General features: G+C 42.2%; 1 protein-coding gene across 1 annotated transcript in view; it reads right to left on the minus strand.

Moving 5' to 3' along the window:
• Nucleotides 1-17,656, minus strand: part of LOC139384000 (c-ros oncogene 1, receptor tyrosine kinase) — a 678,262-nt gene that overhangs the window by 445,312 nt on the left and 215,294 nt on the right. Inside the window, exon 2 of the mRNA XM_071128628.1 lies at nt 12,536-12,646. Coding sequence (XP_070984729.1) covers nt 12,536-12,646 — 111 coding nt within the window. The remainder of the gene's footprint in view (nt 1-12,535; nt 12,647-17,656) is intronic.

The following is a 17,656-nucleotide window of genomic DNA, read 5'->3' on the forward strand; positions in this document are numbered from 1 at the left end:
TACCGACATTTGTTGTTTTTCTCAAATCTGCGATCTTGACAACACGCTGCATGATTTACAACTGTCCCATTGACGGAACGCCGATCCTTAACTAACTTCCTGATCGATGTCTTGAGATGTTGCTTCAATATATCCACATAATTTTCCTCCCTCATGATGCCATCTATTTTGTGAAGTGCACCAGTCCCTCCTGCAGCGACGCACCTGCACAAAATGATGCTGCCACCCCCGTGCTTCACGGTTGGGATGGTGTTCTTTGGCTTGCAAGCCTCAACTGGCCAAACAGTTCAATTTTTGTTTCATCAGACCAGAGGACATTTCTCAAAGTACGATCTTTGTCCCCATGTGCAGTTGCAAACCATAGTCTGGCTTTTTCATGGTGGTTTTGGAGCAGTGGGTTCTTCCTTGCTCAGCAGCCTTTCAGGTTATGTCGAAATAGGAATCCTTTTACTGTGGATATAGATAATTTTGTACCTGTTTCCTCCAGCATTTTCAGAAGGTCCTTTGCTGTTGTTCTGGGATTGATATGCACTTTTCACACAAGTACGTTCATCTCTAGGAGACAGAAAGCATCTCCTTCCTGAGCGGTAATGATGGCTGCGTGGTCCCATCGTGTTTATACTTGCGTACTATTGTTTGTACAGATGAACGTGGTACCTTCAGGCATTTGGAAATTCCTCCCAAGGATGAACCAGACATGTGGAGGTCTACAATTTCTTTTCTGGCGTCTTGGCTGATTTATTTTGATTTTCCCATGTTTGTTAACAAGAAATTTGTGGAGTGGTTGAAAAACGAGTTTTAATGACTCCAACTTAAGTGTATGCAAATGTCTGCCTTCAACTGTATATACTATGGAACGCCGTTTGGGTCTTTGCGTGTCAAAACAGATACAGTAGCACTGTCAAAGCTGTACAAAAGTCGGCAAACATCAAACATTGGCCAGGAATGACGTGTTTACAATACCACTTTGGTAATAAAGCATAATTTGTCCAACTTCTGGGATAGCTAGCTTTAGCTTGGTACCTAGCTAGCAACAATACAACCAGCCTGAAAACAATGACCCATGAAAATGCAGTGATTTTCATTATTCTTAGCAATGATTTAGGAATCCTTGTAAGTATTAGCTTGTTTGCCACTTGTTGTTCGCCTATTGAAATGTAACTTCAGTTCATGAAAATAAATAGCTAGCCAGCTACTTAACCCTGTTGCCCTAAGCTAACATTATAAGCAGCCAGCTAGCTTCATCTGGCTAGTGAGGCTCGACCGGTCCGTGTTGTGTTGAGAAGCTAGCCACAATAAGGATTAGCCACAATAGTGGACTTTGTGGTTTGCCTTCAAAATAAAAGTATGTAATTGACAGTGATGCAAATTAATACAAATAGTAGAATTATACCAAACGTTTATTTTGAAGGCTAATGGCAAAGTCCACTATTGTAGCTAATCCTTATTGTGGCTAGCTTCACATAGATGGGTCTGACCACCATTAATCAAATAAGAACTGTCTTATAAATTAGGGTTATTTTAGATGACAGCTAGCTAACTACAGCAACTGAAACAGATGTCGTTTTGCTATGTTTTTGGGGAAGAACATTGTTTGCATCCATGAGCTAACTAGTTTTTTTTAATGACCAGCACTGTAGGTAGGCGAGAACTTTACCTGCATCATAGCATACGTACCGATGAATCGTTGTGACATCTGAAATACTAGTGAGTGTAATCAATGTGTAATAACTAGGTAAATTATTGAACGCGTTAAATTATTATGTGATGTGCAGTCATATTCAGGTCCTGATTGGTCAACAAGCTTATTTGACACACAAAGACCCAAATGGCGTTCCATATAAATCCTGGTTGAGAATGAAACGAATGAACAAATGAAAAACGAAAGAGCACAGCATGTGAAAGAAATAGGTTTTGATTATGTTTACTGGTAATGGTGACATACGTATATGCCAACAAATTACTTTTTGGTCAGTGTGGTGTGTGTGTGTAACCTTTATTTCACTAGGCAAGTCAGTTAAGAACAAATTCTTATTTACAATGAAGGCCAGGTCAACGCTTGGCCAATTGTGCGCCGCCCTATGGAACTCCAAATCACAGCCAGATGTGATACGGCCTGGATTCGAACCAGGGACTGTTACGCCTCTTGCACAGAGACAGTGCCTTAGACTGCTGTGTTTGTGTGCGTTAACACTTAAAAGGCCACTAAAATGTTAAATATCGGTTATCGGTATCGTATATTTTGGCAAGGAAAATATCACATCGGTCAAATGTCATATCGATGCATCACTACTCTTAATAGTAAGACATCTAATTTAATTGTTAAACAAAAACGTATTACCTTTAAATGTGGAATGAGCACAACCAGTTCACTGTGCACTAGCGCCATTTGATGAATGGAAAGAGACATCTGTTACAAAACACCCACACATTTTATGACATTGGGCGACACGTGACAGCCACATGGATAAATAAAACATGACACCGATGTGGGGGTGTTTGTTTAATCTGGAATATGCTTTTATTTTAATATTTACCACTGTAGCAGTATAGGAGAAAGGTTCAATTAAGAGTTATTTAAAGACCCCCCCCCCCCCCCCCCAAAAAAAAATGCTTGACTTTGTTGTATTTATGGGGACTCATATATAATTCACATGTTCTGAGACCCACCTGAGCCCCTCGTAATTTGCACTCTGGGTGCACCATTTTCCCTAGTGTACTACTTTGACCAGGGCCCATTTGGCTTTAGTCAATTAGTGCACAATGTAGGGAATTGGTTGCCATTTGGGACGCATCCTCAGTGATTAGGGTAAATCAGTTGCTTACATTATAAGAAACGAGAGTGCCTCGAACTACCCTAGTCCAAGGTTAACTTTCATGTGAATGCCCCTTTGTGATAGGCTACTTTCCAGCTCAGCTAGTTTCTGTAAACTAGTCAGCTAATGAACACCACTTTCCCATGCAAGGCCATTTCAACCTTTTAACACTACATTGAATGCAGAAACGTAACATACTTGCAGAAATATATATATATTTTTTAACAACATAAGCTGAACATTTAACTTTACATTTAATTTGATTTAATCTACTTTTTACATCAGCAGAAGTCATATAGCACTTATACAGAAACCCAGCCTAAAACCCCAAACAGCAAGCAATGCAGATGTAGAAGCACTTGATCCCTATCAGCATAAGGTGTACAAAATGCTACGTAGCAGGTGTCATTATTGGGTATCATGATCACACAACATACTGTACGTATTGAAAATATAACGTACAGCACGTATAATGATCACAACATACGTATTGCTAACAGATTGCATTTTGATTACTGTTACAGTGCTATTTGGTTGTTAATTGGATTCGTCCTGACGTTCTTGATTTTTGGGGGGGGGGGTTTGTACTTCAAACATCAAATATAGATTTCTTAAAATCAATCCCATATACTATGTTCCTACCAAAAAGTTTATTAAAATTATCTTGTAATGCCAATATTGAAGACTATCAAATACTTCTCAAATATGCCTTCTGGTATTCAAACTAGTACTAACTAGCATTAATGGTAAAAATGGCTGACAATTAAATAACATGCCATAGAATTCTGCAGCAGCCCGCAGGGTGTGTTGCAGTATGACGTAACTGTTAAAGGAAGAACCACTGCACCGGCTATACAATCTGCTAAACTGTGTACGCGACCAATAAACTTTGATTTGATTTATTATGTGATCACATGATGTGTCAATTGTTCACATAAACTGATAACTGGCTAAATACAATTGTTATACAGGCTATTATGACGATGACCTACTTGTTAAGCATTATTCTCAGACAATTACAATATCTGACGTGGATAATGGATTGAGTGATGACTGAAGTCGGTTGTCATAAGCAAGTGGCAGCTGTCAAGATAAAACCGAGCCATATTGTAGGTCTTGTGTCATGCTTAGCCATATGAAACTGGACCTTTCCTTGTCCTACCTCATCAAAAGCATTCTAGTCAGCAAATATTTCTCAATGGCTTTGCATTGACCATCTATTATATAATGGCTCTTGCAAGTCATTTGGTAATCAAGACACAACCTATCAAATACAAACCACCACAAAACATTGTCTCAACGATGACACCCACAACTATGAATCAATGTGCCATTGCTACTTTGTAACAACAATTTTAAGTTCTATTGTGACTTTGTAAAACATCAGACAACAGTTGAGTTATTAATAATGTTTGTCAAGAGACATAAATAAGAAGAACAATGGGTGAAATGCGAAGGGAACAACTCTGTGACAGACAAATCTCATTCACTGTCTGTAAAAGTCTGTTTCACCAGTATTTTTCCACTTGGCATAGAAGTTCATCCGTACCATTATACATTTCCGGGTACAGTGTTAGCCTTAGATATTACATCAAAGCCATTATTTTCTGTGGTCCTTATAGGGTTATAATGAATAACTTCTGATTATTCTCCAAATAAATAGTCTCTTTCTGGATCTATTTTCAGCCGCTGCTTTTGTTAAGTTGCTGAATGGTCTCTCAGCACAACATCCACCCATATTAATTAAGCTAAGGTTGCGACACAGATGGCACTCTAATTTCTTCACAGTGCACAACTTTACATTCATAGGCTCTGGTCAAAAGTAGCGCACTATATTGTCACACCCTGATCAGTTTCACCTGTCTTTGTGAGCGTCTCCACACCCTCCCGGTGTCGCCCATCTTCCCCATTATCCCCTGTGTATTTAGACCTGTGTTGCCAGTTCGTCTTGTTTGTTCAAGCTAACCAGCTCTTGCTTTTTCCAGTTTCTCTCTCTTCTCGCCCTCCTGATTTTGACCCTTGCTTGTCCTGACTCCGAGCCCGCCTGTCTGACCACCCTGCCTACCCCTGAGCCTGCCTGCCGACCTGTACCATTGCCTCCCTCGGGATTACCGACCTCTGCCTTACCCTGAGTCTGTACTGTTGCCCCACCTTTGGTTTACTAACCCCTGCCTGCCTTGACCTGTCTATTGCCTGCCCCTGTTGGGATATTAAAATATATTATGTGGGCTAGGTGTCCCGTCAGCGGGACACCTGTCGACAACTTTCGGTGAAATTGGATGGCGCGCAATTCAAATAAATAATCATAAAAATTATGGATAAAAAAAAAAACATTTAGATACATACTAGGGTCTTATATCAGTTAACTGTTTTGGGATAGGGGGCAGCATTTTCACTTTTGGATGAATAGCGTGCCCAGAGTGAACTGCCTCCTACTCTGTCCCAGATGCTAATATATGCATATTATTAGTAGTATTGGATAGAAAACACTCTGAAGTTTCTAAAACTGTTTGAATGATGTCTGTGAGTATAACAGAACTCATATGGCAGGCAAAAACCTGAGAAAACATCCAACCAGGAAGTGGGAAATCTGAGGTTTGTAGTTTTTCAAAGCTGTGAATACACAGTGTCTATAGAGTCAAATTGCACTTCCTACGGCTTCCACTAGATGTCAACTGTCTATAGAACCTTGTTTCAGGCTTCTGCTATAAAGGAGGGGCTCATGAGACCTGTTTGAGTCAGTGGTCTGGCAGAGTGTCTCAGGTTCGTGACGTGCGCTCCCAACAGAGTTAGCTCTCGTTCCAGTGCTTTTCTTCAGACAGAGGATTTCTCCAGTTGGAACATTATTAATGTTTTATGTTAAAAACATCCTAAAGTTTGATTCCATACATCGTTTGACTTGTTTCTACGAACTGTAAGGGAACTTTTTGAGTTTGCCTGGACGAGGTGCTCCTACCTCATGAAGATGGATTACTGGGCTGAACACGCTAACAAAAAGTGGCTATTTGGACATAAATTATGGACTTTATGGAACTTTATGGAACAAATCAGTAATTTATTGTTGAACTGGGATTCCTGGGAGTGCCTTCTGATGAAGATCAAAGGTAAGTGAATATTTATTGTGTTATTTCTAACTTCTGTTACCGGCTCACCGGTAGGAGTGAATACTCTGGTGGGCCATATGGGGAACTTTTCTGCTTCCCCTACTCGCACCCCTTTTCATGTCATTCTGCTTGGGGAAACCAGTCCAAATCACTCCGGGTCCTCATTGACTTGGGCCGATGAGAGCTTTTTGGATGTGACACTGGCTTCAGAGCTGAACATCCCCACTCAGCCCCTCTCCATTCCCGTGGATGTTAGAGCGTTGGACGGGGATCTCTATAGGTCGTGTTACCCATAACACCACTCCCATCAGCCTACGGGTGTCAGGGAATCACAGCGAGACCGTTCAGTTCCTGCTCATCAAGTCCCCCCAGAACCCTGTGGTTTTGGGATTCTCCTGGCTCCTGGCTCCAGCAACACAAGCCACTCATCAACTGGTCTAAGGGGGCCATCATGGACTGGAGTCCATTCTGCCACGCCCATTGTCTGGCGTCGGCGCAACCTGCCCCGGGACGTCTTCCTGGGTCTTCGGAGGTGGTTCTGGATCTCTCCGCCATTCCCGCGGAGTACCAGGATCTCAGGGAGGTGTTCAGAAAGTCCTGGGCCACTTCCCTTCTGCCACACCGCCCCTATGACTGTGGGATTGACCTTCCATAGCACCACCCCAGGGGCATCTGTACTCGCTGTCGGGACCTGAAACCAAAGCTATGGAGGACTACATTGAGGACATCCTAGTTACTGGAGTTATTCGTCCCGCTTCCTCTCCCGCTGGCACAGGGTTCTTCTTCGTGGAGAAGAAAAGTCAATGAAATGACTGTGAAAAACGTATCCGCTACCACTAATTTCCTCGGCCTTCGAGCCGCTCCAGGGGGCCACTGTGTTTTCCAAGCTGGATCTACGTAACACCTACCACCTGGTGTGGATACGAGAGGGTGACGAGTGGAAGACCACCTTCAACATGGCCAGCGGCCACTACGAATATCTGGTCATGCCCTTTGGCCTCACCAACGCCCCTGCGGTGTTCCACGCTCTGTTGTATGATGTTCTCCACGACATGCTGATCTGGTTCGTCTTCGTCTACATTGATGACATCCTCATCTTCTCCCGCTCCCTCCAAGAACACGTGATCCATGTCCGGCAGGTATTCCAGTGGCTTCTGCAGAACCACCTGTTCATTAAGGCAGAAAAGTGGGAGTTCGATTGCTCCACCATTCCCTTTCTGGGCTACATAATCTCTGTTGGGAGTGTCAAGATGGATCCTGAGAAGGTGAAAGTGGTGGTGGATTGGCCTCAGCCTACGTCCAGGGTGCAGCTGCAACGCTTCCTGGGTTTTGCCAACTTTTATTGCTGCTTTTCTGGGGTTACAGCACCCTGTCTTCCCCACTGTCTGCCCTCACCTCTACCAAGGTTCCGTTCACGTGGTCCCCCGCCACAGACTGGGCATTCAGGTACATTAAACACAGCTTCACCACGGCTCTGATCCTGGTTCATCCGGAACCTTCCTGTCAGTTCGTGGTGGAGGCCGATACTTCTGACGTCGGAGGAGGGGCTGTTTGATTCCAACGTTCTGCCCTGGACCTTAGGTTTCATCCCTTTGCCACCTTCTACCAGCGCCTCACCGCCACGGAGAGGAATTACAATGAGGGGAATGTTGTTGCCATCCTGTACCTGTCCGGCAGGTGTGATGTTCGGACCCTGGGCATCTTTCTTTTCTAAGTCGGTAGAAAGGCCTCTAGTGTCCTAAGTTTTCATAACTGTGACCTTCATTGACTACTGTCTGTAAGCTGTTAGTGTCTTAACGACCATTCCACAGGTGCATGTTCATTAATTGTTCATGGTTCATTGAACAAGCATGGGAAATAGTGTTTTAACCATATACAGTGAGGCAAAAAAGTATTTAGTCAGCCACCAATTGTGCAAGTTCTCCCACTTAAAAATATGAGGCCTGTAATTTCCATCATAGGTACACTTCAACTATGACAGACAAAATGAGGGAAAAAAAATCCAGAAAATCACATTGTAGGATTTTTAACGAATTTATTTGCAAATTATGGTGGAAAATAAGTATTTGGTCAATAATAAAAGTTTATCAATACTTTGTTATAGACCCTTTGTTGGCAATGACATAGGTCAAACGTTTTCTGTAAGTCGTCTCAAGGTTTCCACACACTGTTGCTGCTATTTTGGCCCATTCCTCCATGCAGATCTCCTCTAGAGCAGTGATGTTTTGGGGCTGTTGCTGGGCAACACGGACTTTCAACTCCCTCCAAAGATTTTCTATGGGGTTGAGATCTGGAGACTGGCTAGGCCACTCCAGGACCTTGAAATGCTTCTTACGAAGCCACTCCTTCGTTGCCCGGGCGGTGTGTTTGGGATCATTGTCATGCTGAAAGACCCAGCCACGTGTCATCTTCAATGCCCTTGCTGATGGAAAGGAGGTATTCACTCAATCTCACGATACATGGCCCCATTCATTCTTTCCTTTACACAGATCAGTCGGCCTGGTCACTTTGCAGAAAAACAGCCCCAAAGCATGATGATCCACCCCCATGCTTCACAGTAGGTATGGTGTTCTTTGGATGCAACTCAGCATTCTTTGTCCTCTAAACACGGAGGACAGGGGAGTCTCTTAAAGAAGAAGTTACAGGTCTGTGACAGCCAGAAATCTTGCTTGTTTGTAGGTGACCAAATACTTATTTTCCACCATAATTTGCAAATAAATTCATTAAAAATCCTACATTGTGATTTTCTGGATTTTTTTTCTCATTTTGTCTGTCATAGTTGAAGTGTACCTAATGATGAAAATTACAGGCCTCCCTCATATTTTTAAGTGGGAGAACTTGCCCAATCGGTGGCTGACCAAATACTTTTTTGCCCCACTGTACAATGAAGATCTGTGAAGTTATTTAGATTTTTACGAGTTATCTTTGAAAGACCGGGTCCTGAAAAAGGGACCTGTTTAAGTGTGCTTGTTCCTCAAAGGCACAGCTATGAGAGCAAAAGTAAATGTTTAAATCACCTTAACGTTGAAGACTTAAAAAATAAAAATAAAAACAATTACCCCTTGTCTCCCCAATTGCGTGATATCCAATTGGTAGTTAGTCTTATCCCATCGCTGCAACTTAAATGTTTACTGAAATGACTTAGGAACTGTGCACACTTTCAAGAGGTGTGTGTGTGGCCACTTGGAGACACAAGTTAGTAATTTCCCTCAAACCCTTTTCTTATTATGCACCTACCCCACATTCCTATTGCATTTGGCTGTGTTAAAAAGGTTCCTGATTGCTTAATAACCCTTTCATGACACAATGACCCTGACCCCATTTATCAAGGGTAACTGAAATTGAACACCCTTGCTGCTTTTCAGAGTCAGGGGTCGTTTAGAATCATACCAAAGGTGGCTATCTTGATTTAGAATACAAATTAAATTGCTAAATTTGAGCCAGGCATCACAACGCACATTTTTCTCAAATTGAAAAACACTTAATGTATTTGCATTCGACAGTGCCCGACGCATCCTGAAAACGATTTGACAAATGTGCTTGTGAATTATTTAACTGGGATGATGAATATGTTTGTTCTTGATTACTACTGAATCGCTTGTGAGCTCCAGCTTTTTTATGTCTCGATTCCACTTTTTTATGGCCTGGTTCCTCTAGGGTAAACTCATTCACTGTCCCCTGAGATGGAGCCACACTGTCAAATATATACAGGCAGACAGACAGATGAATAGATGAGTAGTGAGTCCTCTTTGACAGACAGAGGAGACAATACAAGATGTGGATAGGATAAATGAAATAAAGCGTAAATGATCAGACAGCCGCACTGGGGGAACAAACATTTATGGTAATCATCTGGTCCTTGCTCTATTTTTGCTACCTGAAGATTGATTTCCATCAAAAACCCATCTTGCTCTCAATTTATTACAGAGGCGACTGCCTGGATGCGTGGCCTCAACCTAGGGTTGTAGTAGATGAGGGGAAACGATTTGGGCAGGTTTGGGAGCGCGAGAGAGAGAGAAAAGGTAAAGACACAAGGGAGGATGAATGGTCAACTATTAACAAAGAGGTTGGATGATGATCAGAGGATGGTGTTTCATTCTCGCAACACCAGGTATTGATCATTCAACCGTACTTGACAGGTGTTGACACAGTGGCACCGCTTGAAGCTCGCTTGAAGCTCCTCTGTCTGTAAGTCTCCATAAATTCCCACTGTCAAACATCCAACCAGATGTTGTGGCTCAAATTGTGACTCTTCAAGAACTGAGAATCCCACTACATACGATGAGTTCCCCCCCCTTATAGTGGACCACTCCACAAGTGTCCATTTGGGTCTGTCTCATCGCTGGCAATCATTGGCTGAATCGGGACAATCCATCTCGATCTGGAAAGAGTTGGAGAGAGAGCGCTGAAGTAGGAAAAGATAGAGGGCGAAAGGAGGGCGAAGTGAAAGGAAGGAGGGAGGGGGGGTTGCCCATGCTGCTGGTGGAAAGTGGCCATAATAAATGCCAGCGCCAAGCAGATGCTGTGGAGACAGCTAAGATCTATCACCGGGCCTGCAGAAGCACAGTAGTGCTCACCGGCCACCACCCTCTTCCATTCCCTTCCTCTCTCCACTCGGCTCCACTCTCCAGCCTGCCCCTATCAGCACTGTGCACCCCTGCCTGTTTCCTCACCGAACTGACATTATAGTTCGTCTTGTAGGTACAGTATTGGTTCGGAATAGCAAACAGAAGGCACTGTTTGTTTGCGCTCAACAGTACCCCATGCGACAATGCTTTCAACCATGCAATAGGTTTGCCAAAGATGTTAAGTGTTCTGGGCATGGTTAAAGCTCTGGGGCCGTATTCAGAGTCAGAGGATGAGTGCTGATAAAGGGTCAGTTTTGCCTTTTAGATCATCATAAGATTATATGGCCAGGGGGGACCTGATCCTAGCACTTCTTCTCATAGATTATTTTTGAAGATGGGCTTTTACTTATTTTTGTATTAAGGCTCATGTATCTCACAATCGCCTCCTGTTTTTTGCAACTGAACATTTGCCAAACCCATACACATTGTCATCACACATAACATTCTAGTGAGAGTCAACTACTATATGTTGGTCACCATTAAGATTTGATTTCCCTCAACCCACAAGGGCCTTATTTGCGGAAGCATTCTCATTCCGAGCTGTTTTGGTCATTTGCGCTTTTCATGTCTAGATGTTGTCTTTCTCATTGCCAGCTAACTATCCTGATTCATCAATCTCGAAGGCACAGTGCTAATTAGAAACACACCCCCCCCTCCTTTTTCTGGGGGTGAGTGAGTGGACGTCACTGGGTGAGGGACATTTCTGTCATCCCATATAGAATGACAGCACACACGGGTGGCGCTCGTTTCGGGCCGACGGGCCAGTTACCTCTAAATCAAACTGGAGCCCCGTTTTAGAGTGACACCAATTAGTGTCTCGTAGCTGCCAATTACAGGTGGTTGAGCCAAAGTTCCTGGGAGTCACAGGGAGGGAAGCGCTTCATAAACAGTATGCGGTGACAGTTTAGTGCCAGCCATCTCTGAATTATCACTTAAAAAACCACCTCTGACCTCTGAGGGTCCGCGAGGGTGAAAGTTCAACCTGGCTGAACCCTTGGAGTCCCAGTGATTTGAATGTGCTGTAAGAAGCCAAGCTATAATGGATATATAGACAGACATACACTGAGTGTAGAAAAGATTAAGAACAACTTCCTAATATTGAGTTGCACCCCCCCCATTTTGCCCTCATCACAGCCTCAATTCGTCGGGGTATGGACTCTACAAGGTGTCAAGCTCTACGAGGATGCTTGCAGGTATGCTTCCCCATTTTGACTCAAAATGCTTCCCACAGTTGTGTCAAATTGGCTGGATGCCCTTTGGGTGGTGGACCATTCTTGATACACAAGGAAAACTGATGAGCGCGAAAAACCCAATAGTGTTGCAGCTCTTGACACAAACCGGTGTGCCTGGCACTTACTACCATACCCCATTCAAAGGCACTTAAATCTTTTGTCTTGCCCATTCACCCTCTGAATGGCACACATACACAGCCCATGTCTCATTTGTGTCAAGGCTTAAAAATACTTTAACATGTCTCCTTCCCTTCATCTACACTGATTGAAGTGGATTTAGCAGGTGAAATTCATAAGGGATCATAGCTTTCACATGGATTCACCTGGTCAGTCTGTCATAGAAAGTGTTCCTAATTTTTTTGTATACTCAGTGTATATCCATGTATTGCACCTGAGTTTCAGTAACACTTGTTTCAGTAGAACTCGTTTCAGAGTATTTCCTTGTTTTAGTAACACTTGAAACACTAACACTGGTTTTAAGTTACACTTCAGTTAAACTTGTTTCAGTTCAAATTCAGAGACTTCGAGAAACAACATCCCGGAGGCTGCTAATTGTTAAATGTGCCAGGGATGGTGAAAAACAAAACCGCAGAGGGCGAAGGACGAACGAGACTGAGATGGTTATGGATGTTGTTGGAGAGCTGACGGCAAGCGCCACATCACATAAAGAGAGCGCCGTCTTTTTGGGACAGAGTGATGGGGCCTGTCAGTTAATCTTAGAGGCTCTGACAACAAAACGCTAACTAGATGCTCACCTGACGTTGGCGCTACGGCCTTGGGGGAGTTTAGCTCATCCTCGGCCAGCCAGGAGAAGTTCCAGTAACCTCGTGGGACACCCAGTCCGGCTCGACCCACCAGCAACTCACCTTGAAGAAAGACGCATAAGACAAGGTCATGATAATACAACATGACAAACATATAGTTTTTTTTCCCCCAAGGAGAACGTAATTACATTCACCAATCTTTTCAATTGCTTATTCAGATACACATGAAGGGAGGGGGACAGGCGAGAGAGGGATGAATAGTTGAAAGTGGTTAAAGGACACTTCTTTTTAAACGAGTGGGGAAATCTCACTCCATTCTTATTGTTTCATTTTTATTGGATAGGAAAGATTGAGGAGTTAGTGTGCTGAAATCGTCCCGTGGTGTGTCTGCATGCTCTGATAATGCACTATTGATTCATCTCAACTCATGCGGCTAAGTAGTCGAATTGACAGATGTTGTTTTTACACCAGACACCGACGCTTTGAAGGGAGATCACAGTGGGTAATGTTATTTGAATCCCAAATCTCTAGATACCTTTGTTCTCTACAACAATGAGGTGAAGGTTGAAGGATCAAGCATAGGCAGCTCGTCTAATAGAAAGTAAATTGAATAACATTTGCCAAAATTATGTAATTACTTCTGCAAAACAAATAGGCATAGGCGTATCGCAATATTTCAAAATGCAAAAAAACACAAAAGAGAAGACAAAGAAAAAACTGTCTTTTGGTGGAAATTACAACATTATATTATTCACATTACTTTATATTTAGAATATATTTTTATATTAGTACTTTCTCACGTCTATTCTTCTGAGGAGCCTCTGAGGCTTAATGCTGACATTTGATTTACGATGTCTTGGTGATAAAACCTAAAGACTGCATTCCATTCAATGATTAGTGTCTGTGTGAAATATTGTTCTGTCTGCCGGTGCCAGGCAAACCCTCCCTCTAGTTTATTTCTCCCACATCGCAGATGGACACTGGACCTCATCATTTGAGGAAAGGACCTAGTGTCCTATGTTACATTAGTATTTCTGTATAAACTATTAGTAAATGACCTAGAGACAGACATTTGGCACCATGTAAATCTTGTAGTCTGTTGCGTGAGAGCACAATGTACCCTTGCATATTTTTACATATCTGTTCTTTGTCATGGAGACTCAGGAGGATTAGGAAGAGTTGTAGCCTAGCCCTGCCTATTTGGTCTCTCGGTGATCACTTAAGGTGGTATTTGACCAGCTCCATTATTGTAATAATTAATAATAAAGTTTGTTTTTGAAGAAATCCAAAAATATCTCTCCTTTTGAATCACGAAAGTCTTTAGTTATCAACAGTAGCCTTTTTATTGGCACTTAGCGGAGAGCATTGGTGCATATTCAATGTCTTTAGCATTGGGTGAGTCAGTGCCACTGGAATTTTTTTTATTTTTTTTTAGGATACAAATGCTGTCCTCAAGACTAGATAGTAATTGTACAACGGCTTTGTATCCCCCCTTTTTGTAGGCCTAGATTAGATGTTTGCACTCAAGACGAGGATGTTTTTATTGTTTGTCATTTTTGTGGTATGAAAGATTTGGCTAATGTCTCCAGTCATGTAAAGCATTGTAGAATTGCATGAAATCTGTTTATTAAAGGTCAAATTTTTTCCAGATACGACAACTAAAAAATCTTCTAGCTGGGGCTGAGCAAGAAATGAGAAGGCAGGCATTGTTCCGATGTTTTTTTTTGCAGTGAGTAGGTTATGTTAGCCTTAATTATGACCATCCAATCTACTCATCAGGAACAGTAAGCTATTTTACATTAGTCTGCAAATGCGATGATTGCAATAATTTATCATAAAGGTGGATTTTTTGTGAAAAAAGTACTTCTCCAAACATCAATGAAGGGATGGGATGGGCTCCTAATGTTTCTACCCCAGTTCTATCACTGAAGAATCCTAAGAACAGCATTCCCTTGGAGTACCGAGGGATATTTGCGAAAATAAATACAAGTTCAGTCCTTTAGTCAAAACTCCAGAAACTACAGCATTAGTGGGGCCCGAAAGAGTTGGGTATAGAACAATAATAGCTGTTGTAATTACCTAAGGACACGTTTTTAGGACTTTCTTTAACCCCTGAAACTTGGAGGCGAATTGGTTTGTGACCAATTTGTGGTCTAATGCTAAACAGGAGATGTGACGGTAGTTTGACAGTTGGAGAGGTGCAAAGTAATTAAGACCTGCCACGGGTCTTTCTTTTTTCTTTGTCGTTGTTGTGTTTCTTTCTCTCTGCCTTTTTTGTGTTTATTTTCCTCTCTTGTCTTGTGTTCTTTCTCTACATCTCTCCCCTCAGTACTCACAGTATTAAGAGTGTATCCATGTAATTTCAGCAAGCTATGACAACCACCATCTCAGATTGTTCTGACATTGTTTCTGTAGTTAGAAACGGGTTGGCATTCCGATTGGCATTCAGAAAATACAATTTTGTTTAAATTTAATTTTATCTCTGAGATATTAAGCTAATTGATTGAACCCAAATGTGCAATTTTATTTGATAGGATTCAGATAATATTCAATACAAATAATACCCAAATAGTACCCAATTTGGAACAAACTTCTTCCTACCAATGAGTAAAACGTAAAAAAATCCACCAATGGTCAAAAGCCACCCACGGACTCCCACACCCCAGGCCCATCCCACCCCAACAACAGTATACAGTATCAGTGCTCTATGTTTGACAAGTAGTATGAAGCTGTGGCTTGGAATATTGCTTATTCATACTATCTCATGTATTCCCTGTGAATCTGTGAATCTGGTGACCCCCCCCCCTGTTCAGTTACGTTTGTAATTAAAGTCACTTGTATTACTTACCATAAAGTAGTCTAAAGGTACCAGGTTTTGACCACTATTTGCCACTCTTCCTGCTATACCACTATGCTCTTTTATACATTGTGCTGGTCTCTTGTGTTTATTAAATAGATCATAAGGTTTTCTTTGCAACTTTTGGTAGAAAACCAATAGATTTGGATCAGGATGAAAATACATTGTGTGGTCATCCTCACAATTCAAGCCTGTCCGCTCTACTATATACTGGTTGTTGGGGTGGGATTGGCTTGGGGTGTGGGGGGTCAGTGGGTGGCTTTTGACAAACAAAAAAACATACATATTGGTAGGAAGAAGTGTGGTCCAAATCGGATGTTGGGTACTATAAATTAAAATGGCCAATTGTGGCGCAATCAATTAGCTTAATTTCTCAGAGATCAAACTGTATTTCAACAAAATAATGTTATAGGAATGCTAATTGCAACAGTTAGTAACTACAGAAATATTCTGAGTGGGTGTAGAAATCCTCTTTCTTGTGCTTTGTAAGTTAGAATGACCCATGACCGAAGTGCATCGTTCAATACACTGTATGTACCCTTAGAAGAAGCCCAGCAAATCAAAATCCTCTAATTTCAAATTAACACTAAAGGGGAGATTGATAGAAAGCACAGCACGAAATTTATAAGCCAGCGAGCACAGTGCATTTGCACCTTCAGAGTGGAGGCTGATCTCTCCAGTCCCTATCCCTTAGCTTGAATTATAATCCTCTGTGTTTATATTAGAGCAACATTTTATATAGATAGTGCAGTATTAAGAGACTCATGCAGAGACACCAATGCACTCATGTGTACCATAGATTTGCACATTAATGTGAGTGCAGTTACAGATCTGATTTTTCCTCTTTGCCACTCTCCCTCCATACCCTCTATTAGGCTCATCGGACCCCTCAATAAGGCCAGCATGGCCATTATAATAAATGTTCTTTCTATTTTTACCACGTCCCTTCAGTCCATGTCAACCAGCTCTATCTGACTGCATTATTCAAAGCATTATTTATGAAGTGATGTTCGGAGGATCAACCCCTCCTCCCCCACAGCCTACTCTGCAACAGACTCGATGGAGCTCACTATAGCTTCACCAAACTTCCATCAGGCAAACTGTGACACCCCCCTCTTTTAAAAAAGCCCCACAAGTGCTCCATAGATTGATCAATGAGGCTTGAACTGCACATAGTAAAAGCCTGCCACCTAAACACCCACTCACATACAAAATAGACACACAGCCTTTCTGGAGCTGTGATCACACACACACAAACATACATACATGATACACACAGCCTTTGGGGCTCTAGAGCTGTGATCACAGGGGTTCTGAGGCAGAACACGATGGAATAACAACACTACACACACACACAAACACATCACAACTGTGAAAATGCATGTTTGTAGATGAGACAAAAGATTGACCTCTGGTTACATACATTACTGCCTAATAAATTGATTTGCTGTCCGGCCGTGATGGGTCATTTAAATGCTGGTCAAAGTCAAACGGCAAAACGTCAGAGCCATTCTCGGATTTGTACCTCCAGTTCAACACAAAGGTGCTGTATTGATATCCATCAGGCATTCCTGACTCTCTGCTTAGCGGTCTGACTTCCAGCAGGCTTTCCTGCAGTCAAATGACCAAGTGGCCTCATGGGTGGAATATTAGTTAAAAATGTCATCATTTCAAAATGAATAAACATTATTTCAAAAAACCCACCGAACATTAATTTTGTTACATTTCAGTCTTCTGTGATGTAATATTGGGATGCAAACTCATACTGTAAAGTAGAGTTAAAATGTATTACATTTTATCTGACACTGTTGAGGTTGCTAAGGGGAGGACGGCTCACAATGTCTGGAACGGTGCCAATGGAAGGGCATCAAACCATGTGTTTGATGTATTTGATACCATTCCACTAATTTTGCTCCAGCTATTACCATGAGCCGGTCCTCCCCAATTAAGGTGCCACTAACCTCCTGTTATCTGACATGGTACATGTGTCTTATGTTTAAGCCCATAGCCATGTGTGTGAGGTGTATATACTTTGAAACAAAAGAAGATTTGTTTAAAACTACCAAGAAACACTCTGTGACCCTGATTTAGCCCACTGCAGTAAAAGGTTAATTAAGAGCATTCCAACATTTCAGAGCCCCTCCACCCTCTCCCCTCTGTGTTCAATTCCTGGAATGTTACTACGATTAATGGGAAGGTATTAGAGGTTGACCGATTTAGGATTTTTCAACGCCAATACCGATACCGATTATTGG

The sequence above is a fragment of the Oncorhynchus clarkii genome, chromosome 25, assembly GCF_045791955.1.
Source record: "Oncorhynchus clarkii lewisi isolate Uvic-CL-2024 chromosome 25, UVic_Ocla_1.0, whole genome shotgun sequence".
NCBI classification, from domain to species: Eukaryota; Metazoa; Chordata; class Actinopteri; order Salmoniformes; family Salmonidae; genus Oncorhynchus; species Oncorhynchus clarkii.